We start from the raw sequence: 24,849 nt of genomic DNA, 5'->3' as shown, positions 1-24,849 counted from the left end.
ATCTGATATGGATTATTTGAACACACGCAATCAACTGTGTCCCACGAAAAGAAGGGACTTCCTCAGGGTTCCTTGCGCGATCAAATGTTCGGAGAAGTGACTGCTCCGCATAGGGAAGGAACTCGGGCCACGTGCCGCATTGTTTACATCCCACTTTATCACAGCGCGCAACGAGCAACGAGTAACGATTTCAGCACCCATTCTCTGCGCAACACTCCATACGGCCAAGATGGCGCCCCGTAGTGCGCTTGCAAACATCTCCTTTACGGTCGACTCGGCCTCGGAGGACGAAATGACACACGACGAGCTCAATGCGCTCCCAACACCCGACTCTAATACCGAAAACAAGGCGCCGACGCGCAAAGCGCGTAGAACAGCTGCGCAAACCGAGAAACCTGCACCAGCTACCAAGGCGACTGCTAGAGGCAGGCCAGCGACGCGTCGGGTCAGCGGTAATAGTGCGCTCGAAGTGAAGAAGGACAATGCAACCGTTAAGAAGCGCACTGCTGTTACGGGCGGTCGCAAGGCACTTGCTGAGCGCAAGCATGCGAACGGAAGCGATACTGAAGAAGTGGATGAGTTTGACGAGCCAGAGCCCGCAGTACAGACGAAGCCAACGAAGCGGGGGAGGCCATCAGCAAAGAAGACACAAGATGAGGAGCCAGCAGAAGCACCTGCACCGGCAAAGAGGAGGCGCAAAGCAGCAGCAAAGCAACCTGCGGCGAAGAAAGAAACTAAGACAAAGGCTGTGGCGAAATCAAAGGCTACGAAGCGCGCAGTCGAGCTAGAACCCCAGCCAGAAGCTGAGCCGGAGCATATGACGATTCCTGAGACCCAACCGGAGTTGGATGAAGACCCAATGGACATCGAAGAGTCGATAGAGATGGAAGAGGAGATACCCGAAAGCATGCCACCGCCACCGCGACCATCCGCACGGCGAGCGCAAGTACCAGCCAGGGGAGCTCGGCAGATGTCAAACGGGATCAGGCGGACAGGAAGCGTATCAGACTCCGAGCGAGATCCAGTGCTACGGCGGAAAGTAGGCGATCTTACCAGGAAGCTCGACGCCATGACGCTCAAGTATGATACGCTCAAGGAGACTGCCTCGTTAGGGAAGGAATCGAACTTTGAGCAGCTAAGGAAGAGCACAGAGCAGATTGCGAAGGGTAAGCCTCTTGACTCATACAAGTGGCGGTTCAACTACTGACGTTCCCACCAGACCAAGACGCAGTCATCAAAGCTCTTAAGCAACAAAATTCAGAACTCCAATCACGCACATCCGACCTCGCCGCCGTAAAGAAGGAACTCGCTCAACTCTCGAAAGAAAACGCGCGCCTCAATACTGAAAATAAGAAACTTGCAGATTCGCTAGCCGCTGCACAAGGCGAGAGCAAGACTCTCTCCAACAAGCTTGCAGCAGCCCGCGCAGCCCCACCAGAGCCCAAAAACGTACCAGGCAGCGCAATCAAGAACCGATCAAATGGTGTTGTGCTTCCCGGCGCGGCGGAGACAGCAAAGGAAGCTCAGCTAGCAAAGCAAAAAATTGACTTGTACAGCGATCTGACGAATCTTGTTGTGCTGGGTATGAAGAGAAATGAGCACGAGGAGGATGTTTACGACTGTTTACAAACAGGTCGGAATGGAAGTAAGCACTCTCTCGCCTGATTAATCTTCAAATGTACGATGCTAACTACTCTTCTCCCAGCATTACATTTCCACCTTACGGTAGTGTCCGGCAGCGACTCTTACGAAGACACCGAGTTCATCTATCAGCCCCTACTCAACGAGCAGCGCGACAAAGAGCTCCTAGACCTATTACCGGATTACCTTACAGAGGAGATATATTTCCCAAGGGGACAGGCGGCCAAGTTCTACTGCAAGGTTGTTGATAGCATGAGTAAGAGGATTGTTCTAGAGGACGAATAGGCTGCTTTTGGAATTTGCGTCATGGAAGGGCGTTGGGAATCTAGTCTGCAGCTTCGGCTAGGGACCTGGTGGCTGTGTTCTTCTGCTTTCAAACGTGTTATGATGGATTGATACCTGATACCTGGTGTTTGGGCATGGCTTTTGTCAATATGTAGTTTGTTTCTGACGTTATCAAATACCCAGCACATCTCACATGCGTCCCGCACTGTATCTCTCATGGCTTTCAAGTCTTTCTTGCGGTGGTCATTCCAATGCTTATTTGCTGTTGGTACAAGTGGCGTATCTACAACTCTTCTCATTCATCATGCATCTATGTGGCCGAGGGGTATCCATTTTGTCCTCGTTCACCCTGCCTCGTTCACTGTAGCTTCGATGACTCCAATCACAGTCTTAATGTCCCTGTACCTTCTCGGCGGCCTTCTTCACGTATTCCCTGGTTATCGTTAGCCAAACGCCCTGTTGTGGAGCTAGTTTTCCGGCCGTGTCCCATGTCAATTTCGCGCAATCGCAGCAGTCCATCAAACATGCTCGGTCCTTGAGCCTACGCTGTCCTACTGCTTTGCGGAAATCGACGGAGGGTGCTGAATGGAACATGTGTGGGGTAATCCGTACTTTACGAAGCTTTCCTCCGCTGGGCTCTTCGCGTTGATCGGGGGTTGGCTCTTCTCCTCGGTCTTCTTGCCGCTCGTAGCGATGACGGCGCCGCCAATGGTTGTGACTAGGGTTGCGATCGCAAGCTACACAGCATTTCAATCAGCCTCGTACATTCGGTGCGGTTGTAGATGGCTTCTCAGCGTTGTAATCGAGCTTTTCCTCCCGGGTTGGTGAAGAGTAACGTACGACGTGCGATCCGACCTGGCGGCCGGCAATAGTGTACATGGCAACCATCTTGGCGGTATTGAAGGATTTCCGACCGGTAGTTTGGGAGATGGAGCGGCAATGGATGGTATTGGGAAGCGTAGGTGACGGTAGTGTTTCTGTTCGGAGCTCTGTTCGGGAGGGTGGAAGGTGCTTACCTAAGGTGTGGCTGGTGCAGCGAACGAAGGCGGAAGGTGGCTCCAGCCACATTCATGACGTTCGAATAAGCCGAGGGCTTAATTAGGCAGCGGGTATCAGCATTCGAGCTTGCATTCGAGCTTGCATTCTTCGACTACTCCCGCGTGCTAACAGACTTTTTCTTCCTTTTCCTTTGTATTGTACAATTAGAGAAGAGAAGAATCAAACGACATTCGATATGGCGAAAGACGACAAACGCGTAGAAGAGGTCAATGGCGTACCGCAGGAGCGGCAGGGCACTCGACCTGACTTCTCAGTACTGCCGCCGAGGAAACAATTGCCAAAAGAACTTCAAGATACATTGAACGATGAGGAGAAGCTCTGGGAAGTCATGTACGAGGGAAAGTAAGTACACCTTCTGTCTAACAACTCGGCGCATTTCATCTTATGCGCTGGACCGATACCTACTCTCTCAGTGTGAATGCTAAGGTCTTGTACAGAGCCGAAGATACCACAGACACATCGATTCGATATGCCGCGTACGCAAGCCGAATACGCACAATCATGCTCTCCGCCCACCGCTACGTCGCATACACATCCGACATAGGCGAATCCTTCCGTCCCATCGCACATCCATACCTTGTCAAGGGCGCATACGGAGTATCGTGGCTATACCTCATCGGTGACGTTTCTAATGAAGGATACAAGGCATACTGCCGAAACCAACGAACACTACATCCCGAGCAGTACCTAGTCGATGAAACAGAGAAGAAGGACGACAAGGACACGTCAGCTACTGGACGAAGTACTGGTATTCTAAACAAAGTACAAGAGGTGGCTAAGAATGTGACGAGTACGGATGGTGTAAAGTATGGGAGTGCGGGGGGCGCACTGACTGGAGGGCAGATTGCGCCTGGGAAAGTACCTGCGATTGAAGACTATCGGTCTGTCATGGCGCAACGAGCCATTTTCCAAGCAGTCGCATCCATGGGCTTGCCCGCTTTCACAATTCACAGCATTGTCAGATATTCTGGACGGGCGTTGAAGGATGCGAAGAACAGGACTTTACGGACGTGGGGTCCCATTGGGGTGAGTGACAGCAGTGTAGCCTGTGTATGGCTTGTATGCTAACATCAGACAGCTCGGTCTCGCAGCCGTTCCTTTCTTGCCGTACATGTTTGATGAGCCGGTCGAGCATGCAACGGAATACATCTTCTATAACGCATTCAAGATGTTTGGTGGGGAAAAGGCCGTGGAGGGACGACCAGTTACAGGCGCGAAGGAATTAAGGAGAGAAGAGAGTCAGTCGGGTCACCAGAAGGAGCTATAAGAGATTTTACTCTGGAGGAAGTTCATTGCTCCTCAGGCGCGATGAGATCAGTATTGCCTGAACATCGTTCAAGCTAATATTTGTATACTATACCGCAAAGTAAGCGATCCGCTCAATAATAGTTGTATGTGTTATCATCTCTTCCAGGCACAACCTGCCTCGATTCAAAAAGAACGTTATACCGAGCTGCATCTATACACTGTATCTTCCCTGCGCCAATATGAGAACCAATAGTCCTAGACTTTGGAACTGTCTGCCTACTGGTTTATGGACAAGCGTTGAATTTGTGATATCCCAGAGTGGCATGAGTACTCTGCTTCCTGGTGGTCAAAGGGGCCGTGGGTGACCAAAGTTGCCGTCGAGATATCAACTAGATATGAGGCTCTGGAGAGGACAATGTCAACGACGAAGGTAATAGCTTATCAAGAAAGATACTCACATTGTTTCCGTGGATTTAATAAGGGTGTCCGTCAACAAGAACAATGAGACAAATCGTCTTTCCCACCTCATCCTAAGAAAGCAGGCTCAAGCCTTCGCATTGTCCGTGTCACAGGCCACAGTGAAGACTTTCAGCAGCTCTACAAAATCGCAGACGTTCATAGACTCGAACACGCCGGTCTGGACAACTTTTAGTGCCGTAATCCGGGGACTCTTGATGCCAAATGCTATTTTAGCAAGAAATCTAGGATCGTCGCGTACGGTGATCTTATCCAAGATTCTCTTGACCTTGGTAGGGTCCGGCGGCTGCGGTGGTTCGTCTGGTAGAACGACCTTTTTGTGCGTCTCGCACCAGCTGCAATGCCCACACTCTTCTGATAAGCTGTCTGAGGAGTCGCCAAAATAGGCGCCGATCGCACTTGCAAAGCACTTGCTGTCTGTGATGAGATTGAGAAGCGCCCTAGTGCGTGCCAGGTTCTGATGTTCTGTGGCTTCCATGCTCTCATCAACCTGCCTGATGATATCCTCGACTTCTTGGGGTGATGAGGGTAAAGGTCGTTCGAGGCGAAAGATGTTCTGAACTCCCTCTTTCTCAAGCTGAATCGCATCGCGCTCGTTCCATTCGTCCACTTTACGCACCAGGTCTGATCGAGCAATGCCTGAAGAGTTTGCAAGCTCGTCAAGCGCAATGTGAGTCCACTTGCTACTTTTCACAGAGGCCTTGAGGATCGACGATGCCGCCGGGGAAGCGTCGTTCAGTACAATGTTCGGATCTTTGATGATATACTTGTACTTGTTGTACATTGCGCCAGCAGCGCGGAAAAGCCCGAAGTGTAGTTCCATTTGAGCGTAGATGATGCCTAAAACAGTGGGTTTTATGTCGACCTCACGAGATTGAGTGTATAGGGATAGCGTGAATGTATCGCCAGCTTGGAGTCGCGCGCGATCTGGCGAACATAGGTCCTTCAGTAGTAACCTAAGCGAGCACAGCGACGGTCGATCACCGTAGGTGAAGATGTTCCGCAGATAGAAATCTTTGGTCGCAAGATAGAACATGCAGACACTTGGCTTCCCGTCACGACCAGCTCTGCCAATTTGCTGGCTGTAAGATTCAATACTATCTGGGATGTCGAAATGAACGATACTCCTGATGTCTGGTTTGTCAATCCCCATACCGAATGCGATAGTGGCGACGACAATCATATCGCGGCTAGCTAGGAACTCATCTTGCGTCTTCGTACGGACCTGCGGAGTCATGCCTGCATGGTATGGTTTCGCATGGAATCCTCGGCTCTTGAGGTCTGCAGCCAAGATCTCTGCGCCCTTTTGGAGTGTGACGTAGACAATCGTAGGACCAGGATACTTTCTGACATGGGCAACAAGCTTAGCCTTGTAATCGGTGTCATTCGAATTTGCCTCGGCAAGTAGACGTAGGTTAGGCCGATACATTGTGGTTCTGAACAAGCCGTTCTTGGGTATCGAAAAGGCATTCCGGATGTCTTCAGCGACTTTTAACGTAGCCGTAGCCGTCAAGCACACGATTCTCTCAACCTTGGCCTCTTTTGCAAACCGAGCGATCTTCAGGTAGTCGGGGCGAAAAGAGTGGCCCCATTCGGAGATACAATGGGCCTCATCGACAGCAAGCAGACGAATACCACCAGGAATGTCTTTGAGGGATGCAATGAAGCCCTCGCTGTTCAGACGCTCCGGGGCGCAATAGATCAAATCTAAGCGGCCATTCCTCAGATCATCTTGGGCGGCAAGATACTGATCTCTCGTAACCGAGGAATTTAGCACTGCGGCGTTGATGCCACGGCGCAAAAGGGCATCGACTTGGTCTTTCATCAACGCGATGAGAGGCGAGATGACAAGGGTAACGCCGCTCTGTCCCGACGACCGGCGACCTAGTTCCTGATCTTGATACCTAAATGCCACAGCAGGGACCTCGAAAGATTAGCAAACTGGAAAATATCTGCGAAGGTTACTCACTTGATAGCAAAGACTCTTGCCGCCACCAGTAGGAAAGACGACTACTGCACTATCACCGTTGAGTAGGTGTGTAATCGCGGCCTCCTGCTCAAGCCGAAAGCCATTGAGCCCGAAACGTTCCTTGAGAATCTTGTTGGCCAGTATCCTATTAGGCGATGGCGTTGTATTTGGCGTCTCCCCAATTTTCGATCGTTTAGAAGGATTCGTTGTATGGTCGTTGTCCCTTTCAAAGCTGCGCTTTCCGGTCACGACGTCAGCTGTAGCCGCTGCGAGCGCTTCTTCGTCCTCGGAGGGAAGATCGAAATCAGTATCACTCATCGTCCAAAGGGATCATCGGTTACGACTCCGAGCGCTGCCAGATAGTTTTGAGAGTGCGTGGAGTCTAGTGCCGTGAGGTGCTGATGTGGGGTCGCGACTTCTCAACGCGTCGCGCTAAGACGACCCGCGATATCACGTGGCCGATTCATTGTGAGACTTCACTCTTTGTACTAACATGTGATACGCTGCTTAGACGATCGTGGCCTTGAGAGGCCCAGAATGAACTAGCCGGAGCAATAGCTGCGGGCGCATGAAGAGGAAGATGCGCAAATGATTCTTGTTTATATATTGCTAAATTGGGAAAACTATCATCATACAAAACAGACACTGTAGACCAGTCTGAAGTGGCCCATCAAACGGCCCTCAGCAGTGAATCTGGTGGATTAGTACCTAGGTGGGTGACCCCTAGCGAACAACCTGGTATGATAAGTCTTTGCTTTTGCATTTTTTTTTGCTCTTTTCGCGACCAAGTGAAAGACGGATTTATCTGGCGACGGATATTAGTCTAGAGCCTATTCCGAGGCTCTGTGTTTGCATTGTTCCATTAAGATGACGATGACTTGTACGCAGCCGGCCATTGTGTGTATGGCAAACTATGAAAACGGCGTCTTGTCTCGGACCCTGATCCACAGCATATACATATGCAAGACAATGCTCGGCCACCGGCTGGCTTCCAAAGTTATGGGCTTAAGCTGCCATAAAGAGCTTCATCATAGGTATGTAGGGCTTCTTTTCGGCTTGTATTCTTTTGGATTGGCCCCATAGTTACCTAGTCTACAGTATGAGCCTTGACTCATAGGTCTGAATCAGTTTCGGGGGCAACTCCAATAGCAATTTTGCAAGGAACAACGTGGCACCACCTCTACCAGACTCCGCAGTCGCATCTCGTTGCCGAAGTTGATCGCTAGGCCCATACAGCTCAAATACGCGCCCTGGTTCTTGGCCTTGGGTTCAACTTATATCTTCTGATGAGCATGGGCTGGAGGATTATCATCAAAATCTCGGAATGGTATCGCCTGAGGAACCTATCCACTCACTCAGACTGGATCTGGCAATTCTAGAAGCTGATTTCATGCCAATTTTTATCATCAAAACAGGTTCAAAAGCGCTCGATTTCGATATTGTGTTCTGCAACGCAGCTTTTCGAACCAATAATTTCCCGATGTCCGTACAGGCCGAGGACAGGTCGGCGCTTTTATTTCGATCGTGGGCGCAGGCGTTGGGGAACTTCAAACCACGATATGAATTTTTATGTAGCATATGGTTTGCGGAGGTTGCAGGAGCCACTGGTGGCTGGAAATTGATCAGGATGATAGAGGTTGTCTCGAAACATCAGGACTTCGGAACTAATGAATGCATAAAGAGAGCAGGATTGGAGGATGCTTCTGCGATGTTAGGATTAAGTCCCAGCTACAGGCGCTCTACACAAGAATTCATGGAAGACGTTGAGCTAGACAGACCGGTTTTGCTTCGAAGCATACCACGGACTAATCTGAGCGCACGCTGGGAAGGCATTCAGACTATGATGGAGATGAGCGACGTTGGAGTCTTCGAGTACAACGCTGAGGGGAAGTTGCTACATGCGAATGAGGCATGGTATAGATTGAGGTATGTGCATTCCTACGAAAGCTCAGTTCCTATCATGGCACTAATAGTTCTCAGTTCTCACCCTAAGGATTTACCTGCTCACGTCGACTATTCTTTCATGGACCTTGTGTACCCAGAGGACCGGGCTACCGTCATGTTGATGTGGAACACACTCACCCAAGGCCACCCAGTAACATTTGAAATGCGGTGGAAGCCACGAGCCGGTACCGACGACATCGCACAATGGGTATTATCAGCCTGCGTCCCAGTCATCGACGATGAAGGAAATTTGATCAGCATTGCTGGCAACACAATCGACATCAACGCACAGAAAAGAACGCAAGAAGCAGCTCAAGCGCGAGTAGAAGCTCTTGAACAGGCAAGACTGTCAGAACTGAAGTTTGCCAGATTCGCACAGCTCTCACCTACCGCAATCTATATCTTTGTTCCACAGAGTGGTAGGTAAGGGTACCTGACATCGCCGTATGCACTAACATGTAATGTAGGAATGACGTTTGTTAACGATCAATTCTTTGAGCTTACTGGCTGTCCACACGCACCGATTGATCAGTCTAAATGGTTCGAAGCAATAGCGGACGAAGACATAGGTCGGGTAGAGGAAGACTGGGCTAATATGCTGGAAGGTAAAAAATCTGATGGAATTCAATTTCGCTTGAAAAAGCAATGGATTAACCAGGACGGGATTCGCTCAAATATTTGGGTACAGAGCTCAAGCTATCCAGAGCTGAACGGAAGCGGAAAAGTGATGAGTATGATGTCTTACCTTGTTTATTGGCCAAATGCTGACATATATCCTGTAGGTATCATGGGAACGCTTTTCGATATATCGCAGTTCAAATGGGCAGAGAGTGTGCAACGCCGAAGAATAGAGGAGGCCCTAGAAGCGAAACGGCAACAAGAGAAGTATACAACTCTAGCCCGTTTGCGTTGCGTCAATCACTTACTATGATAGTTTCATCGATATGACTTCTCACGAGCTGCGTAATCCATTATCTGCTGTGGTACAATGCGCGGATTCGGTCATTGCATCTCTTCAACAAATGCCATTTCAACAGCTGGCTGGATCGCAGCTAGACGCTGACATTAATAAAACGCAAGCGGAATTGGGAATATGCATCGACTCGCTACAAACCATCGTTTCCTGCTCTCTGCATCAGAAGCGAGTCATCGACGATGTGCTTACACTGTCGAAGCTGGATTCTAACTTGATCCTTATCACGCCTGTGAGGGTACAGCCGGCCCTAATAGTATCGGACGCTCTGAAAATGTTTGACGTTGAGTGCAGCCAAGCAGACATCAGCCTCGAGCTTAGGGAAGACGAGAGTTTCGAGGGCATGGATTGGGTGATGCTGGATCCGTCACGTCTGCTACAGATCCTTATCAACCTCCTGTACGTGGTATTCCTGCCTTGGTATGCGTCGTGCTGACATTTCTCAGTACCAATGCCATCAAGTTCACAAAAGATCGCGCTACGAGAGAGATCTTGGTCACTCTTGGCGGGTCGTGGCATCGGCCTACAAGGATTTGGCCAGATATCACCTTTACGAACGGTGACAGGCCTGCACAGGACCTCCTTGACAAGATGGAATGGGGTAAGGGGCGGCAATGTCATCTGTGGCTCAAAGTAACAGATACCGGATGTGGGATGAGCGAGGAAGAACAGAAGAAACTGTTTAGCCGATTCTCTCAGGCTACCCCTCGTACGCATGTACAATACGGCGGCTCTGGTCTTGGTCTTTTCATATCCAAATCGCTCTCAGCTCTTCAGGGTGGCGCCATAGGCGTTCATTCTGAAAAGAATGTCGGTTCCGCTTTCGCTTTCTACGTCAGCGCGCGACTCGCAAATCCACCAGCTAGCCAGCTAGTAGGTCCTGCCGGCAGGCCCCGTCCAGGGCTGCAAAGAATGGCGTCTGCCGAGGATGCAATGAGGAAGGTGAAGCTCAATGTGCTCATCGTGGAAGATAATGTAGTGAACCAGAAGGTCCTTCAAAGGCAACTGCAGAAGTTTGGTTGGACCATCAGCGTTGCAGGTAATGGGGAAGAAGCGCTGGAGTGGCTGAAAGGGAGTATTTACTGGCGAGTAGGCGACGGGAAAAGAGATGAAAATGGTACGAATGTAGGAACACCTACAAAAAACAAACCGGCTAAGAGAAAACACGAACTCGACATCATTCTCATGGACATCGAAATGCCAATCATGGACGGCCTGACTTGCGCCCGCTTGATTCGTGATTACGAAGCACAAGGGTTCCTCGCGCCTCCTCCTCCTCCGCCATCCAGACCGACTCGACAGCTCTCCACGTCCTCTCTGTCACCCATCTCTTCGTCCCACGAGCCTAGCGCTTCCTTAGGACCGATCAAGGAACAAGGCGCTGGGCTCCCAATTCTAGCGGTGAGCGCCAATGCAAGAATTGAGCAGGTAAGGGATCGAAAGAGCAAAGGACGCGAAAGCCATTACTGACTTAATGTCCCAATTTGTAGGTTGAGCATGCTCTTGCGGCAGGTATGGACGACGCGATTTCGAAGCCGTTCAGAATACCAGAACTGTGGCCTAAGATGAAGGGCTTGATCAAGAGGATCGCGGAGGATGTGGGCGAGAGGTAGTGTCCGTGGCGTTGGCGCTGAGATACTGGTCTTTATATAGTAGGTTCACGTTTCCATAGGGCATGGCATCATGTCATACAATGAGTGGGCGCCGTTGTTGTTAGTAATGAAATGAGCTTGGGAGTCATACCAAAGTAACAAGCTCGAAGTTCTTATTATCAAGCCACGTAGTTACGTTATCTCCAAGATCAGCTTCTGTGAATATGTTTGAACATTTGGGCCCTACTGGGAGAAGATGGACCCTTGCGCTAGTGAGGTTAGTAATCGGCTGGGCTTGCCACTCTCGGAAGGCCGTTCCGACCGAGGATGAGTGACATGAAAGGTAAGCTCATGGCACAGTGGAGGCTTAGCACACCTTCTCGAGCTTTCTGGGGCTGTCCGAGCCTCTAAAGCCTTCCCTTAGGTATTAGCAATCTTCGCCGCGATTACTTACCTCTACGCTCTACTATCTCGCACCACAACGCGCAACCATGGCGAACACAAACCCCTCCCAACCGCAATCATACGTCGAGATGCCGCAAGGCGAAGTTGAAGCTATTGGCGCACACTGCCAACTAGAATACTGCCATGTCCTTGACTTCCTGCCGTTCAAATGCCAGAGCTGCAAGGGGTGAGTGTCTTGTATGCTATTATATCGACGCAGCAAGCAGTACTGACCAGACCAGAACCTTCTGTCTCGACCACCGGAGCGAATATGCACACAAGTGCATCAACGAAGGCGCCTGGGCTAGAGCACGAACAGAACAGGCTAGGACATCGTCCGTACCTTCGAAGCCCTCACTGTATACCCACGACCAGCAATGCTACGACAAGTCGTGCAAGACGCTCATCAACACACCGCGCATGCCAGCGAACCAGTGCTCGTCATGTAACCGCTCCTACTGCCTCAAGCATCGCATGCCCGAAGATCATGACTGCAAAAACGTACCGCGGCGCGGCGCGACTGCCCCAAGTGCAAGACAGCAGACGATGAGCGCCCTATCGAAGCTGAAACTATGGGCAGAGAACAAGAGGAATGAGGATGCGAAGCGGAGAAGTACACCGAAGAAGTCAGGCGGTTTCCTTGGACTGGGCAAGAACTCGAGTGCTGCGGCCTCGGCACAATCCGAGCTCAATATGTTGAAACGCACAGCGAAAGGCGAGGCAAGCGTACCGCAAGAGAAGCGAATATACCTGCACGTCGAAGCTTCCGCCGACACAACCAAGGCGAAATTCCCAACCGGTAAATTCTTCTACAATAAAGAGTGGACGGTGGGACGGGTGCTAGATATGGCGGCCAAGAGTTTGCAGGTCCAGAACGTCAACAACCGCGGTGGAGGCGAGGAAGAGAAACTACGCGTATTCCATGTCGAGGGTGGACGGTTACTGAAGTTTGCCGAGAAGATTGGGGAGTCGTGTACTACTGGGAATATGATAGTGTTACTTCGAGGGGTGGGAGATGGCGAGCCCGATTTGATTGATCTATGAGCGTGCATGAAGTGCGCAAGTACAACCATCGACGCATATCATAGCATTTGAAGTGGCGCTGCAATATACCCTTGAGCGTTAGGGCTTTTACGAACAGCTTCAACTTCCTAGTCTCCTTGCCATCATCAAAGGGACGTGGACTTGAGCACAGCTCGACATATCATCTATACAGAGAAAAGGCTTTGTCCACCTTATCCTCTGCTCCATATCACAGCGGCAACTAAGAAGGACGGCTCTAATCTCAAGGTACTTGTTCGGTCACCATCGCACAACGCCCTCAACAACTGACTAGCTTCGGAGCCCTAGCAATGGAATGACTATAATACCTATAAGGCCCATAATGCAACCCGCACAACACCGTGGAAGAAGCTTGGTCGTATTTGCACCTGAGATATTCGGGGTTTTCACCAGAAGGCTGCGACCAGGAAGCAAGTAGATGAAAACCTAGGAGCAGAGGGCAGCGCAACACGAAGTGCTTAGAGGGATATCTCGGTTGGTCCTCTCGAAAGGCTGTCTGCATAGTGGTCTGGCAATTAGTTCGAAGGTGTCGAAACAATCTGGGAGGATTGTTCAGCGATATGTCCTTCATGATGAGGCCGTGCGGCGGCCGTCTGGCAACTGCATGTATAATGCCAAGCTGGTGCTTGTGCTTGAGGCAATGAGTCCTCGTATAGCCATGTTGGTGGTAATAGGCGCTGCTCAAGATATTCATGTACGTTGATATTGCACTCTCGAGCGCCTCGGGAACGCCCCGGCCCACGCCACCGGCTCTATATAGTGCGTCGCGATGCCAACCCCAGCGAAACTAGTCGTCGTTCTTCGCGCTCCATTATTTCTTGCATAAACTGTGGTGCTGGTAGGTAAGTGTGGATGTCCCGGTCTTCTCCACGGTGCTATGCCTGAGGCGGTAAGTTGGCGAGGCAGTGCAGTGCATGTGCAGCCACCCGGCGGCCGTAGCGGACAGTAACCCGGGCGCCCAGGTCCCACTCCAACCGCCGTCATGGACTCACTTCTCTCCCTGACTGCCGGCCAACCTCGCCCCATACCTTCCACCCCCGACCGACGACCGTAAAGGCTTCATGCATTCGCTACGATGCGCAGCCTTCCCTTGACGACTTTCCTGCTGGCGTGGGCCCATCTCGCGACAGCCGACGACACGGTAATGAAACAGCGCATCAAGGTGCAGTTGTTTGCGACGCCTTCGTTTCTTTCCGAGGTTTCCGTCGACGCCTACAACAACCAGTGCCTCTCGCTCGACAACAATCTGTACGCATAAGCCCTCTCGTGGGCCTTCTGCCTCTACTAACATCGCCCAGAATTGACGGGCGAGTGCAATCCATCCTGGTCGGCGGCCACGATGTCGCTACGGTGCTACAGCGGGATGACTACTGGGCCTGTCGCTTCTACGAGTACGTCGCTTGGATCTGTTCTTAATTGCGCGCCATGCTGATCTTGACAGCAACTATGACTGCAAAGGCGACGTGGACCAATACCTGCTCATAGCCGATGGCGTGAACAACCTGGCCAGCATCGGCTGGGGAACCAGGATACACGGTCTTCGCTGCCGCAATTTCAAGGACGACTGAGCCATCCACAACCGCGAGAGACTGGCTCTATAATGAAGCCACTACATCGAACTAAATCCGAGGGCACCCGACGATAAGGGGCATGCCCCACAACAACTGAGAGACCTACCTCTGCCTAGCGTGAGGCTCTCCGCCATGTGTGCGGGAGAGATTACGAGTGAGAAGAAGAGCATACAATACGTAGTTTGACTTGAAGCGGGGCGTTTGGTATACCAGGCATGGGACTGAAGTTTATCGACACTTATCCAGACATGCCGCACACTGTGGAGACATGGACGTTCACCTTGAACTTCTGGGACACTATGTCAAGCTGGCGTACAGGACGGGGAATAATAGGGCCTTCGAAGCGCTCGGAGCCGCCCCCTATACTATTAGCGACGGATTGGGTGAATACCGAGAGAGTTAATGAATATAATTAAATGTATTCTATGAGTCTTGCCTGTCGCAAAGAAATGTGAGCACACAAGAACGAAAGTTCTTCCCAATGAGGGAGTCGCATAAAACACTCCTCCGTCGGGGAAGTAGCGACAACACTACGTGTTTCGATTTTTACCAATGTCCTATAACAGCGCTTTCAATCCCCCATTTATGAGAACCCATGGCATACCACGTTCAGTCAGATCATTCAACTATACAGTACCAACTCTCTAGAGTCCAACTAAATAGTTTAAAGTCGCAGATCTTATCCAAGCAGCGTCGCTGCTTGACATGACAGTTGAAGGGCTGAAGTGCTAGACCAAACAGCAAGGCGGTATATGTGTATACCAGGTCGAGGATAAGTAGCATCTGTCATGGCCCAACAAAGTGGTTTTGTGTGCTATGATCACACACCCTCTAAAATTGCCGGTGGACGAAGAAGGATTGCGAGCATGGCTTGGTAACTTGAGTCACGTCAAAGTCGCCCTGACTATAGACGTATGCTTGCTGACGTTGGTAAAGTGCAGCGGTATGCATACTCAGATCTTTGTTGGGGTCGGGTGTGCTAGAGCAGCTTCATACTCTTCAGTGGAATTTCACTATCCATCAGATCGTCAAAGGTGTCTAGGGAGAAAGATTGATGAGCCCCTTTCCGGTCGGAATGACTTTCTGAAGCCTCTATATCGCAGGCTGTTTCGCAGTAGTGTCAGTGTAGAGGCACATTGAGTACGTGGTTATTGGACATCGTGTGTGCAAGTTGGAAAATGAGTGAATGGATGCCGTTGAAATCTGTTACTACCCTTGTGAACATATCGTCTTCACGCGCTGGAACCCCCACTAAAACCGGTCTGAAGTCTAAATTGCTCTAGCCAATTCGGATCGTCAGCCACCGTCTGATTCCACTCGTCATCTTCACACTGATACAGCACGCGCCGCGACTCCCGCTGGAACATCTCATCAGTGGGGAGAATTCCCGCGAGCATCTGCTGTCTTGCGAATTGGCTGAGATGGCGTGTCAAAACATCCAAGACTAGAGACGTGTCTAGTTCTTGATGGGATGGCAAGGTCCCGGGTTCTGAGAATGAAAAGCCTTGGACATGGGGAGTCGGCTCTGGTAGGGTTGGTAGAGTTGGCGGGGATGCTACTCCGAGAGTCATCTGTGATAGGAGTTGTTTCGTGTGGTCTAAGGATGCTGGATCTGTCGCCGAGAAGGGAACCAGCGTGGTCGACTGAGCGGCGATCAGATAGGGTGGGAAGGCGTTGGTGATTCGAGCGGTAACAGCAGAATTAAAACCATGGTCGCCCTTCCAGTCGGCCATCGTCTTTCCGTCGTGAAAATGGGTAGTTAAGTGATCTATGCGCTCGTCCCAGCTGTTCATTGTCCTACTGCAAAATCCACAGCGGGAAGCAATTGGTATGAGCTCGATCTTCCAATCGTCGATTAGCGGAAGTGTATCCAGTTTATGGACGAGACGAAGATGTTGGACTAGATGGTCCTTGCGGCGAAAGACGGCGGGGTTAGAGCGATTCTCGAGACAGGCAAAATGGTTGTGCTGTTGCAGGTGCTCGTGTGTGGGGTCGAGGGCGCTACAGTATGCGCAGTGGTTTCTACCAGTCAGAGGCAGTACAACTGAAGCTCCATGAGGCGCGCAAATCCACTCCTCCATATTTAGATGGAGCGACTTCTCGTGCCGTGTCCAGTCGTATTTGTGCTTGAATGTATCGCAGCAGAATGTGCATTTGAATTTGCGATCTGCTGCATTCATGTTCCTTGATTTCCCCTTGCCACTGCGGCGTGTCCTCGGAGTATGGCTGCGGGGACTCGTCTTCGAGGCAGCGGAGTGACTTGAATTCCATGACCGTAGAGAGGATTCACTCGCCCCACTGTCGATACTTGTGGTAGAGGAATGACCGCGATGCTTATAAAACGCATCTTTACGTTGAGTGTGGTTGGCGTTTGCTGAGATGCTCGAGGGCCCACTTTCCAGGGCATTGTAAATGGCGGACAGAGAAGCTGCTTCGTCTTCGGGTGGTGAGTTTTGCCATCGTTGCATAGCGAGAGACTGCACATCCCTAAGTTGTGGGCTGGCTCTAGGAATCGCGATAGGAACGGTCTTTGTTCCGCTTCCTGACCTCCGCAGCTGATACTTACTACGCCTGCGAGGGAGTGAATTCTGACGCTGCTCCAGTGAACGCTCGTACTGTGCCATTGCCTGGCAGGAAGCAGCGTCTAGCGTACACCCCGTAGGCGGGAGTGCACTAGTTGGTGGTGAGAAGATATCGATTCCAAGATTCTCCATCATGGCCGGGTTGTTAATGCTGGACATCGAAGGTTGGATGGGCGCCGACTCCTGTGCAAGATCGAGTGTATTGAAATCGAAATCGAGAGAATCAAAATTGGACAACCAACTAGGGTCAATCGTCTCGTCGCTCCAGTGCGGCGCTTGCCAGCTGTCTGCTTGTTGCTCATCCATGGTTGTGGACTGTTACTGATGCTAAAGTGGGAAGATGTAGGGTAGGGCGTAAGGCAAGTTGGAACCTGCAGTCGCGACAACCAAAATGTGTATCTCAGCGTGACCGCCAGACTGACGTAAGCGCTGTGATAAACTATGGTACAGCCTCTTTCAACTACAGTATGTCTAGGTACGAGATAGGCGCACGCGATGCCCAGGTGTAGGGCGTAAGGCGTGCCCTGGAGAAAAGTGGACCAGCTAGAGCGCTTGTAGCTTGGTCGCTTCCACATCAGAACGGAGAACATGTCTAGCGTGCGGCAGCTTCGGTTCGTCACCATGCACAATCGATGGAACAAATCGCTGAAAAGGTTCTCGAGGGAGTCTTCGGTATGCCATATAATCCCGTCTATATGAATTAATGCTCAACGTCGTTCAGCTGTGACCAAACCCGCCCACGTCTCATCTGCAGATGTACTCGAAAAACTGCAGGCTACCTTTGCTCCGTCCCAACTCTTCGCACCACTTCTTAACCACCAACCCAAACGACCTAGCAAAGATGACCACCAAGTCTTCAAGCTGGGTCACGGCGGAACGCTGGACCCGCTGGCTGCCGGCGTCCTGATCGTGGGAATTGGTAGAGGCACAAAGCACCTCCAGCAATATCTAGCTTGCAGCAAGACCTACGAGACAGTGGTCATATTTGGCGCAAGCACTGACACTTATGACTGCACTGGAGTCACCACTGAGCTAGCGGAGTACAGTCATGTTTCGAAAGAGATGGTCGAGGAGAAACTAGCACAATTCCGAGGGACGATCCAACAACAGCCGCCTGTGTATTCTGCGTTGAAGATCAATGGTATCAAGGCATGTGAGTACGTGCGCCAGGGGAAAGAGCTACCACGGGAATTGGAAAGTAGGGAGATGCAAGTTGATGAGTGTACACTCTTGGAATGGAACGAAGCTGGGCAGCATAATATCGCCTGGCCCGGCGAGAACTCGCCTGCTCCAGCGCCCGCAGCGCGCATCAGACTCACCGTATCCTCCGGTTTCTACGTGCGCAGCTTCGCGCACGACCTCGGTCTTGCTTGCCAGTCGCGGTCTCACATGTCATCGTTACTTCGCACTCGACAAGCAACCTTTACGATCCAGAAGCCACCCGAGTCACTGGATCTCATATCTGCAATTAGTTACACTGATCTTGAAGCGGGCGAAGATGTGTGGGGAGGCAGACTTAGACCACAGCTTGAGAGATGGGTTGAGGCGAATCCGTTGAGAGATGGTCATATTAATGGTAGAGATGAACATACGAAAACGAGAATGGCTAAAGAGCGGGCCGAGAGACCAAGGCAAAGATTTCGAGGGGAATGGATGGCTGAAGAGAAGAAGGAGAGGATCAAGCAGCAAGGGGGTAAGTTTAAGGGGAAATGGAGTCGGAAGCCAGTAGATGTGTTGCCTTCAAGTCACACACCTAGTGGAGACCCAAAACCGGTGGATTGATCGCCTCTATGGTATCTCGCCAAAAAACGCCCGGTAAAATCCCACATTCCAAACCAAATTACAAAGAAGAATCTGTACATATCTCTCACTTCGTCTACAATCATTGATACAGCGGTGCACCATAGTGCCTCAGCAGCCCCAACCACTCATTACTCCTATTAGTTAACTCACAACACTCCAGCATCGTCCACAACCCTTGCTCTCCATGCGGCTGTGCCTTACTATTTAGCACCAAGCTCTTCCCATCTACGACCTTTAAATCCAGCAACTTCTCCATGCCCACATAATTGTCTTTCCGGATCGCCGACAAGATTGCAGAAAGTTGAGGTCGTTCCAGTGCACGGTATGCATCCCACGCTACCACCATACTGATAAGTGCCAAATAATTCTCTTTCGTCACATCGTCTTTGTCAAAGTCCTCGCATTGAAGTAGCATGTCGTACAAAGGCGGCAGTGCAGCAATCTGTCCGCGCAGCGCGGCCGCCGATATAAAATCCAGCAAAACGCGAACCGCGTCTTTGTTTATCCGCTTGATAGCTATACCGAGCGCATCATATGTCAATTCCGGCGATAATCCAATCATCTCCGCGAGTATAGATGTGTTTGTTTCCCCGCCTTGATGCACAGCGAATTGGAGGACGTTCATATCTTCAAGTGCTGGGTCGCGTGGGTGCGCTCCGGCGCGGAGTAGAACACGGGCGGTCTCTAGACGGTCTAGACAGAGGGCGGCAGTGAGGGGGAGACCCTTCGTCTCTTGCTTGTCTCTGCGGAACGAGATCTCTTCTCTTACTAAACCAGGTTTGCTCTGCAGAATGAGCTCGACACCCTGTGCTGCATCTGCTGAAAGGGCACGACCGAGTGCGGTTCGTTGGCCCATGTCGGAGGCTGTACGCTGGGCGAGGCTAACGTCGAAGTTTCTGTCGAGAAGGAACCTTAGGATGCGGATTGCGTCTTCTGGTCTCTTTTCCCATGTATCTTTGGTAAGGGCGTTGACTGGGGATATGTGGCGTGCCACTTTGTCTTGATACTGCAAGACCTCATCTTCTTTCTCGTAGTCCTTGGGCTCGCCTTTCATGCTTAACATTTCCTCGACTGCGTCTGCCCAACCAGATCTCACAAAGCAAGCCAAAGCAGAATATTCATATGTTGTTTGCCATGGTCTGTAGTTGAATTCGGCGGTCTGCAACTCGCTCTTGGTATCGAATACGCATGAAACAAGCGCTGTAGGATTGAATTTGGGGTGCTGCATTATGACCTTGAGAAGGTTCATGCCGCGGTCTACGTTCCTCCATTTGGATATGCCGTCAAGCACACTTGTCTTCGAGAGCCGTACCTGGCTTTCCGCCCAATAGTGCTGTGTGTCGTACATCTCTCTGGGCCATTGCTCGACCATCGGGTTTGCGCCATGAGAGGTGATGAGACAGGCGGCGAGTTCTGCATGGCCCTTGTATACAGCTGCCAAGAGCGCCCGGTCAAGGGGAGTATATATACTTTTCTTTGCGGCTTCGCCGTATGAAGCCCCCTTTTGAAGCAGAAAATCGACTACCTTGGAACGTCCATTAATGGTTGCTTTTTGCAGTGCTTCGTGCTTGACTTTCTTCAGTTTCCCAGTCGATCGATATATGGGATCCGCGCCAAGTGCGATGACAGCCTTGACAAGCGAAAGACTACCTTCGAGCGCAACCTCCTCCAGTAAATCTGTCAAGGCATCTTGAGAGGGACCACTAGCTGTCTTCGGGGTCGTATTTGTTCGTCTGAGTGTAAAACCCTTCTTCGTTGAGCTGGTGGGTCCTTTCCCGGTTGACGTGTCCTCTTTACTACCAAGTCGACGCAACACTTCAGCTTGCGCATCGTTCGCACTCATCTCAGGGGTTTCGCTGTCTTGACTCATAGTGGAAGGTGCAACCGAAATTCTCTGTTGACCACCAAAGGGGCTGGCTAGCATGCTCTGAGCAGGTGACGAAACGTGCGTAGAATTGCGACCACTGCTCATACTACCCATAGTGTTCATGCGTGCTAGGGTACCAGGGGCAAACATTGGTGGCTCGGCAGTGGACCTGAAAAATTCTGGGTATTGGTCGGAGACATAGAGAGATTGCATTCTTTCAGGAAAGCCATCTTCGTTGCTAGTGCTGCTTCCAAAAGACATGGTTGGAGTTGGAGGGAGCGTTGATGATCGCTTAGGAAACCGCAGGGGCGTTGGTGGTAAAGGCTGAGTAGGCTGCGGTTGAAAGTATGGGTCACCCAGCGGCTGGGGGGATTGATAAGGCTGCGGTAATTGTTGTTGAAAATCCGGGCTGCTTGGTGTTTGAGGGAACTGGTAAAGATGAGGATCATCACCTGAAGCCTTGTGTACATAGTTGAGCGGTGTTAGTGGAGGAGGTATCGAACAGACCAGGTTGGACTTTCTATATCGAGGGTTGACGATGAGGCCTTTGGCATAGGGTGGTGGTGGGCTATAGCTGGAGTGCGGAGTGGCCAACCGGAGACCTTCTGCTGCATTGTTTATTAGAGGCGCGTTCGTAGCCACTCCATAGAAGTTGGCGTTCGCGTGTGTAGACGTTGGCCGGATTCTGTTGTGAACTGGCTGAGCAGGCAGCTCTTGAATCGTGGACGTAGCTGCTTTAGATGGCGCAAGATAGTTGAAGGCTGGCCCCCCATAGAAACTCCCGTACTCCGCAAATCCGTCTGTGTACCGTTCCTCTTCTTTCTGCTGTATCTGTTGCATCTTGGCTATCGCGTCCGGAGTGTACCCTCAGAGATGTCAAGGTCTAGGGTCAAACAGAAACCTTGGGATGCAAGGCTAGAGTTGATCCGAACAGGAGGGGCGGCTGTAGATGAACGGTACTCTATATAAATGTGTAGCCAATTGCCTCGTTGCCTGAGCCACGTGGGCGCGGGTGGGACAGGCATCGATGGGTACTAGCGCAGATCAAGAATATCGAGGCGGAGTTTGGAAAACGATAATTGGACGCAGTATTTTTGCAAATCCTAATATGGGGCCGTGGTTGAATAGGACGATCTGAATACACGTGCCGGCTCGGGATGTTGACATCTTGCCAGACAAAGAATCGTTTCTCATGTAGCTGCCGTTTGGATAATCTCGATGAAGCTGAACTGAGGTATGTTGAAGCTCGACCGGCGATTTAGCAGACTATCAGGGGGCAATACGACCGCCAAAGGCTCACACTCGCACCAAGACATGGCGTAAAGCTTTGATGAGGCGGATTGCAAGTCATCGCGATCCCTGTGCATCCCATCAGGAGACGCCTTGAACAAGGGATGGTGCACGGGCGCACGACTACGGACAGTAGGCAAGAGAGAGGCGAGCATAGAAACGACGTAACTGCATACATGCACTGGCTGTGCTTGATTACACGAAGGCTGTGAAGAAAGACGGATTTCGGGGTCCTGGTTACATGCAGTGCATCCCTAGGAGCCATGTGAGTGCGTGGCGTGTTATCGATAAGCTAGTTGCTTACAAAGCAAGTAGCTACTGCCCTAGTCTACCCACAGCTCATACTTCTGCTCCTGTCGATATATCACTGTCCTCCCCTGAGAGTTCCGTTCGCTCCTTAAAGACGACTGGGCAGGTGTCCAATTGCACACCGTAAGTCTTAGACATGGAATCCACTCCCTTATCCACCTGAACCCGGTTCAGCAGATCCCCATCCTGCGCCCTGTCGAAGAAGTTTTGCGGCGCAAACACGATGCTCGAATAAGCCTCAGTGTACAGGGTGAGCGGCACGTCCTCACTTCTTGTAAAATGATGCATGCCTAGATTGAACCAGACCACCAGGTCTTCGTCCTCCACGGACTCACCATCGAAGAACTTGCTAAAGTCTTGTTGCGGTCGTAGGGGGAGGTTAACGTTCTGAACACTATTGGCGAAGGGTTCGTTGTCATGTTGGCGTGTGACGGCGAGATGCGATTTTGCAAATTCGGAATTCCGGAGGGACCAAGGAGAATGGAGGGTTGATAAGTGGATGTTGGAGTGCCCCGGCACGATGCGGTAGCCGCGCAATTCGCCCCAAACATTGGTAGCGTTTGGGCTGACAACAACGTACATCGCTTGATTGTTGGGGGCATAATTGAATTGCTTCTCTTTTTTCATGTTGTGGATGTGCATTTCCATTTGCTCGAACGTACCGAGCTCTGGGAACCAACTGGGAAGACTGCGTTAGCATCGAGTTCTCTGACGGTCACCAACGAAGCTTGCTAACTTACGGCTGAGACTGGTTCACTGCTTTGAGCTCCGAGACCTGAAGCGAGTTGGAGGTTCCAAGGATATCGAAATCGGCTTTGTACGTGATAATGTGGTCATGGAGTGAACCCTGAGTAGCTTGCTGAATTCTAGGTCCATACTTCCCCTGAGCCGGGTAGTAGTAGCTCGCCTGCAAATAGCCAGAAGCTCTTACGATGACCTCAAGCGAGCCATCTATGTGGAACGAGTAGTCAAACATATAGTCGTAGTTGCCGACAGTAGCGATGGCCCGGACGATAAGTGCAGCGCCCTTGACGACGTAACTGGACCCATAATCGTTGGAGAAACCCGTGCGATGGCGCGAGAGCGGAAAATTCAACTCGGTCTCAAAAATGCAGATTGAGTTCGGGTTAACTTGCGTCGTGTTGTAAGATGGATAGCTGATGTTCCAGAATGTTGAACCCCATGGACAATCGAAGCCCTCAACCAAGGTACCCATTTCGGTACCAAGCTCGTAGTGAGTGTCGTGGTAGACCGTGCTTGCAGCTTTAGGTTGGTTTCCAGCTAATGATAGGTTACTCCGAATATCGCATATTCAAGATTTTGATGCACTTACTATACTGAGCGGTAGCCTCCTGCATTGACAGCTCATAAAGAATACGTTCGCCTTTGAACTTGATATCGTAGAACATAATTCCAAGGGTTCGGGAAAAGGATAGGTAGAAAGACCAGCCCATGTATTCAACATACTGGTTATCCTTGTCGAACTTGTATCGCTTGCCACCAAGCTCAAGCGTGCTCGGCGCAAGATGTGTTTCCAAGTCACGCAACCCCATTTCAAGTTTGTAGTCGGGCGAGGCCCAGTCTCCGTCTAGAGTCTGGTTAAACTCCATGGCCAGCTCTCCCGCTTTGAAAGCACGTCGAAGATCGGAAACGGTGGGAAAGAACTTCTCGTTGGTCACGAAGCCTTTTAGGGAGTAGAGAGAAGCATCGGTTCCTGTGCAGTCAATCAAAAGGTAGAAGTCCAGCGGCGTCATGTAGGTTGCTGAACCTCGAAGCCGAAACATAATATTGCGAAATGCGCCAGTGCCATCAAAGGATTCTGGTGTTCCAGAGGTCAATGCAATATTAGTCCTCAAATCTCTCGACCCGAAGTACGCTCCTTGGAAGAGAGCTTGTGTAATGTCCGAGATGTTCGACATGATCGAAGCAATGAGAGGATCAGTTGCGTCTGATCTCTGCGCATCAAAGTATCTAGCGTTGTAGGGGACCGACCCACCAGAAGGACCATTATATATATAGTCCAGCTTCTCAACAGTGGTCTTTGCAGACACTGGAAGAGGGCCAATCATGTACTCTTGGGAATCAGGTTTGGCTTTTCCGCCTTGGAAGATGATTGCTCGGGCATATTTAGCTGGGATTGCTGCACCTTTGTCCAGGTATGGCAAGACGGCGCTCTTGTTGGTAGGCAGAACATCCACCCAGAACCTAGTACGCATTAGTGAAGCACAATTATCATGAAGCACAACGTACACGTAGTTGTCGGTAAGTTTTGCTTCGGTGGGATGGGTCAGATTGAGACCGGACGCAGCTTCATGTAGTAGATTCCAGACCGCGAGGTTCTCCTTCGGAGTCAAAGGTGCCCATGGGTTTCTCTTGGGTGCTGTTGTTGTATTTGCAGCTTCGGTTAAACAGGAAAGCGTTCCAACGAATTCGCGTCTGTCAAACGCGGCCCGCAATACTCTTCGGTCGTAACCAAGTGGAGGAACGAGTGATGTAATGACAACTGTGGACCATGCCAAGCAAGCAAATATAGAGAGATGCATCTTGCCGTCTTTGGATAACGCAGGAGCTATCTCGCACGTTGTTTACTTTCACGCGTCAGTTGTTTCAGTCGCTACCATGTCGCAGTTTCCCTTGCGTCGGGAAACTCCATTATAGCCAAATTCCTCTCACTTGAAGGGGGTTTAGCTTGCTAGTAAACCGCCTAATTCGTGTCCCTTGCTGTTATTACTA

At 50.9% G+C, this 24,849-nt stretch overlaps 12 protein-coding genes across 12 annotated transcripts; 7 read left to right on the top strand and 5 right to left on the bottom strand.

Moving 5' to 3' along the window:
* Positions 1 to 229: 229 nt before the first annotated feature.
* Positions 230 to 664, top strand: K460DRAFT_267525 (uncharacterized protein; the record flags this gene model as incomplete). The annotated part of the gene is made up of 1 exon (XM_040927525.1): positions 230 to 664. A coding segment is annotated over one exon (435 nt), but the record flags the coding sequence as incomplete, so codon positions are not given.
* Positions 665 to 970: 306 nt separating this feature from the next.
* Positions 971 to 1,926, top strand: K460DRAFT_291009 (uncharacterized protein; the record flags this gene model as incomplete). The annotated part of the gene is made up of 3 exons (XM_040929250.1): positions 971 to 1,166; positions 1,220 to 1,645; positions 1,706 to 1,926. The coding sequence occupies 3 exons, from the start codon at positions 971 to 973 to the stop codon at positions 1,924 to 1,926; spliced, it is 843 nt and encodes a 280-aa protein (XP_040785866.1).
* A 390-nt stretch (positions 1,927 to 2,316) lies between these two features.
* On the bottom strand, positions 2,317 to 2,805 carry K460DRAFT_288955 (uncharacterized protein; the record flags this gene model as incomplete). The annotated part of the gene is made up of 3 exons (XM_040929089.1): positions 2,317 to 2,359; positions 2,539 to 2,663; positions 2,767 to 2,805. The coding sequence occupies 3 exons, from the start codon at positions 2,803 to 2,805 to the stop codon at positions 2,317 to 2,319; spliced, it is 207 nt and encodes a 68-aa protein (XP_040785865.1).
* Positions 2,806 to 3,160: 355 nt separating this feature from the next.
* K460DRAFT_289394 (uncharacterized protein) lies at positions 3,161 to 4,252 on the top strand (the record flags this gene model as incomplete). Its single annotated transcript, XM_040929119.1, has 3 exons — positions 3,161 to 3,327; positions 3,423 to 4,011; positions 4,064 to 4,252. The coding sequence occupies 3 exons, from the start codon at positions 3,161 to 3,163 to the stop codon at positions 4,250 to 4,252; spliced, it is 945 nt and encodes a 314-aa protein (XP_040785864.1).
* Positions 4,253 to 4,777: 525 nt separating this feature from the next.
* On the bottom strand, positions 4,778 to 6,997 carry K460DRAFT_289020 (ATP-dependent DNA helicase; the record flags this gene model as incomplete). The annotated part of the gene is made up of 2 exons (XM_040929095.1): positions 4,778 to 6,634; positions 6,680 to 6,997. 2 exons carry the CDS (start codon positions 6,995 to 6,997, stop codon positions 4,778 to 4,780), a joined length of 2,175 nt encoding a protein of 724 aa, XP_040785863.1.
* Positions 6,998 to 7,974: 977 nt separating this feature from the next.
* Positions 7,975 to 11,377, top strand: K460DRAFT_432912 (uncharacterized protein). The gene is made up of 7 exons (XM_040938362.1): positions 7,975 to 8,605; positions 8,660 to 9,042; positions 9,091 to 9,354; positions 9,406 to 9,508; positions 9,558 to 9,995; positions 10,043 to 11,024; positions 11,087 to 11,377. Exons 1-7 carry the CDS (start codon positions 8,004 to 8,006, stop codon positions 11,207 to 11,209), a joined length of 2,895 nt encoding a protein of 964 aa, XP_040785862.1. The 5' UTR covers positions 7,975 to 8,003; the 3' UTR covers positions 11,210 to 11,377.
* A 302-nt stretch (positions 11,378 to 11,679) lies between these two features.
* Positions 11,680 to 12,676, top strand: K460DRAFT_407660 (uncharacterized protein; the record flags this gene model as incomplete). The annotated part of the gene is made up of 2 exons (XM_040937098.1): positions 11,680 to 11,819; positions 11,875 to 12,676. The coding sequence occupies 2 exons, from the start codon at positions 11,680 to 11,682 to the stop codon at positions 12,674 to 12,676; spliced, it is 942 nt and encodes a 313-aa protein (XP_040785861.1).
* Positions 12,677 to 13,700: 1,024 nt separating this feature from the next.
* K460DRAFT_368186 (uncharacterized protein) lies at positions 13,701 to 14,707 on the top strand. Its single transcript, XM_040933726.1, has 3 exons — positions 13,701 to 13,942; positions 13,993 to 14,085; positions 14,136 to 14,707. Exons 1-3 carry the CDS (start codon positions 13,770 to 13,772, stop codon positions 14,260 to 14,262), a joined length of 393 nt encoding a protein of 130 aa, XP_040785860.1. The 5' UTR covers positions 13,701 to 13,769; the 3' UTR covers positions 14,263 to 14,707.
* A 790-nt stretch (positions 14,708 to 15,497) lies between these two features.
* Positions 15,498 to 17,153, bottom strand: K460DRAFT_378467 (uncharacterized protein; the record flags this gene model as incomplete). The annotated part of the gene is made up of 1 exon (XM_040935080.1): positions 15,498 to 17,153. One exon carries the CDS (start codon positions 17,151 to 17,153, stop codon positions 15,498 to 15,500), a length of 1,656 nt encoding a protein of 551 aa, XP_040785859.1.
* Positions 17,154 to 17,479: 326 nt separating this feature from the next.
* Positions 17,480 to 18,629, top strand: K460DRAFT_290150 (tRNA pseudouridine synthase B; the record flags this gene model as incomplete). The annotated part of the gene is made up of 2 exons (XM_040929178.1): positions 17,480 to 17,519; positions 17,569 to 18,629. The coding sequence occupies 2 exons, from the start codon at positions 17,480 to 17,482 to the stop codon at positions 18,627 to 18,629; spliced, it is 1,101 nt and encodes a 366-aa protein (XP_040785858.1).
* A 100-nt stretch (positions 18,630 to 18,729) lies between these two features.
* K460DRAFT_378465 (uncharacterized protein) lies at positions 18,730 to 20,778 on the bottom strand (the record flags this gene model as incomplete). Its single annotated transcript, XM_040935079.1, has 3 exons — positions 18,730 to 18,875; positions 18,972 to 20,339; positions 20,628 to 20,778. The coding sequence occupies 3 exons, from the start codon at positions 20,776 to 20,778 to the stop codon at positions 18,730 to 18,732; spliced, it is 1,665 nt and encodes a 554-aa protein (XP_040785857.1).
* Positions 20,779 to 22,146: 1,368 nt separating this feature from the next.
* Positions 22,147 to 24,659, bottom strand: K460DRAFT_396626 (amine oxidase catalytic domain-containing protein; the record flags this gene model as incomplete). The annotated part of the gene is made up of 4 exons (XM_040936113.1): positions 22,147 to 22,804; positions 22,857 to 23,397; positions 23,450 to 24,321; positions 24,367 to 24,659. The coding sequence occupies 4 exons, from the start codon at positions 24,657 to 24,659 to the stop codon at positions 22,147 to 22,149; spliced, it is 2,364 nt and encodes a 787-aa protein (XP_040785856.1).
* Between the last annotated feature and the right edge of the window lie 190 nt (positions 24,660 to 24,849).

This window comes from Cucurbitaria berberidis, assembly GCF_010015615.1.
Source record: "Cucurbitaria berberidis CBS 394.84 unplaced genomic scaffold K460scaffold_4, whole genome shotgun sequence".
Lineage (NCBI taxonomy): Eukaryota > Fungi > Ascomycota > Dothideomycetes > Pleosporales > Cucurbitariaceae > Cucurbitaria > Cucurbitaria berberidis.
The sequence above is the reverse complement of the archived record's forward strand: the minus strand, read 5'-3'. Positions and strand labels throughout refer to the sequence as shown.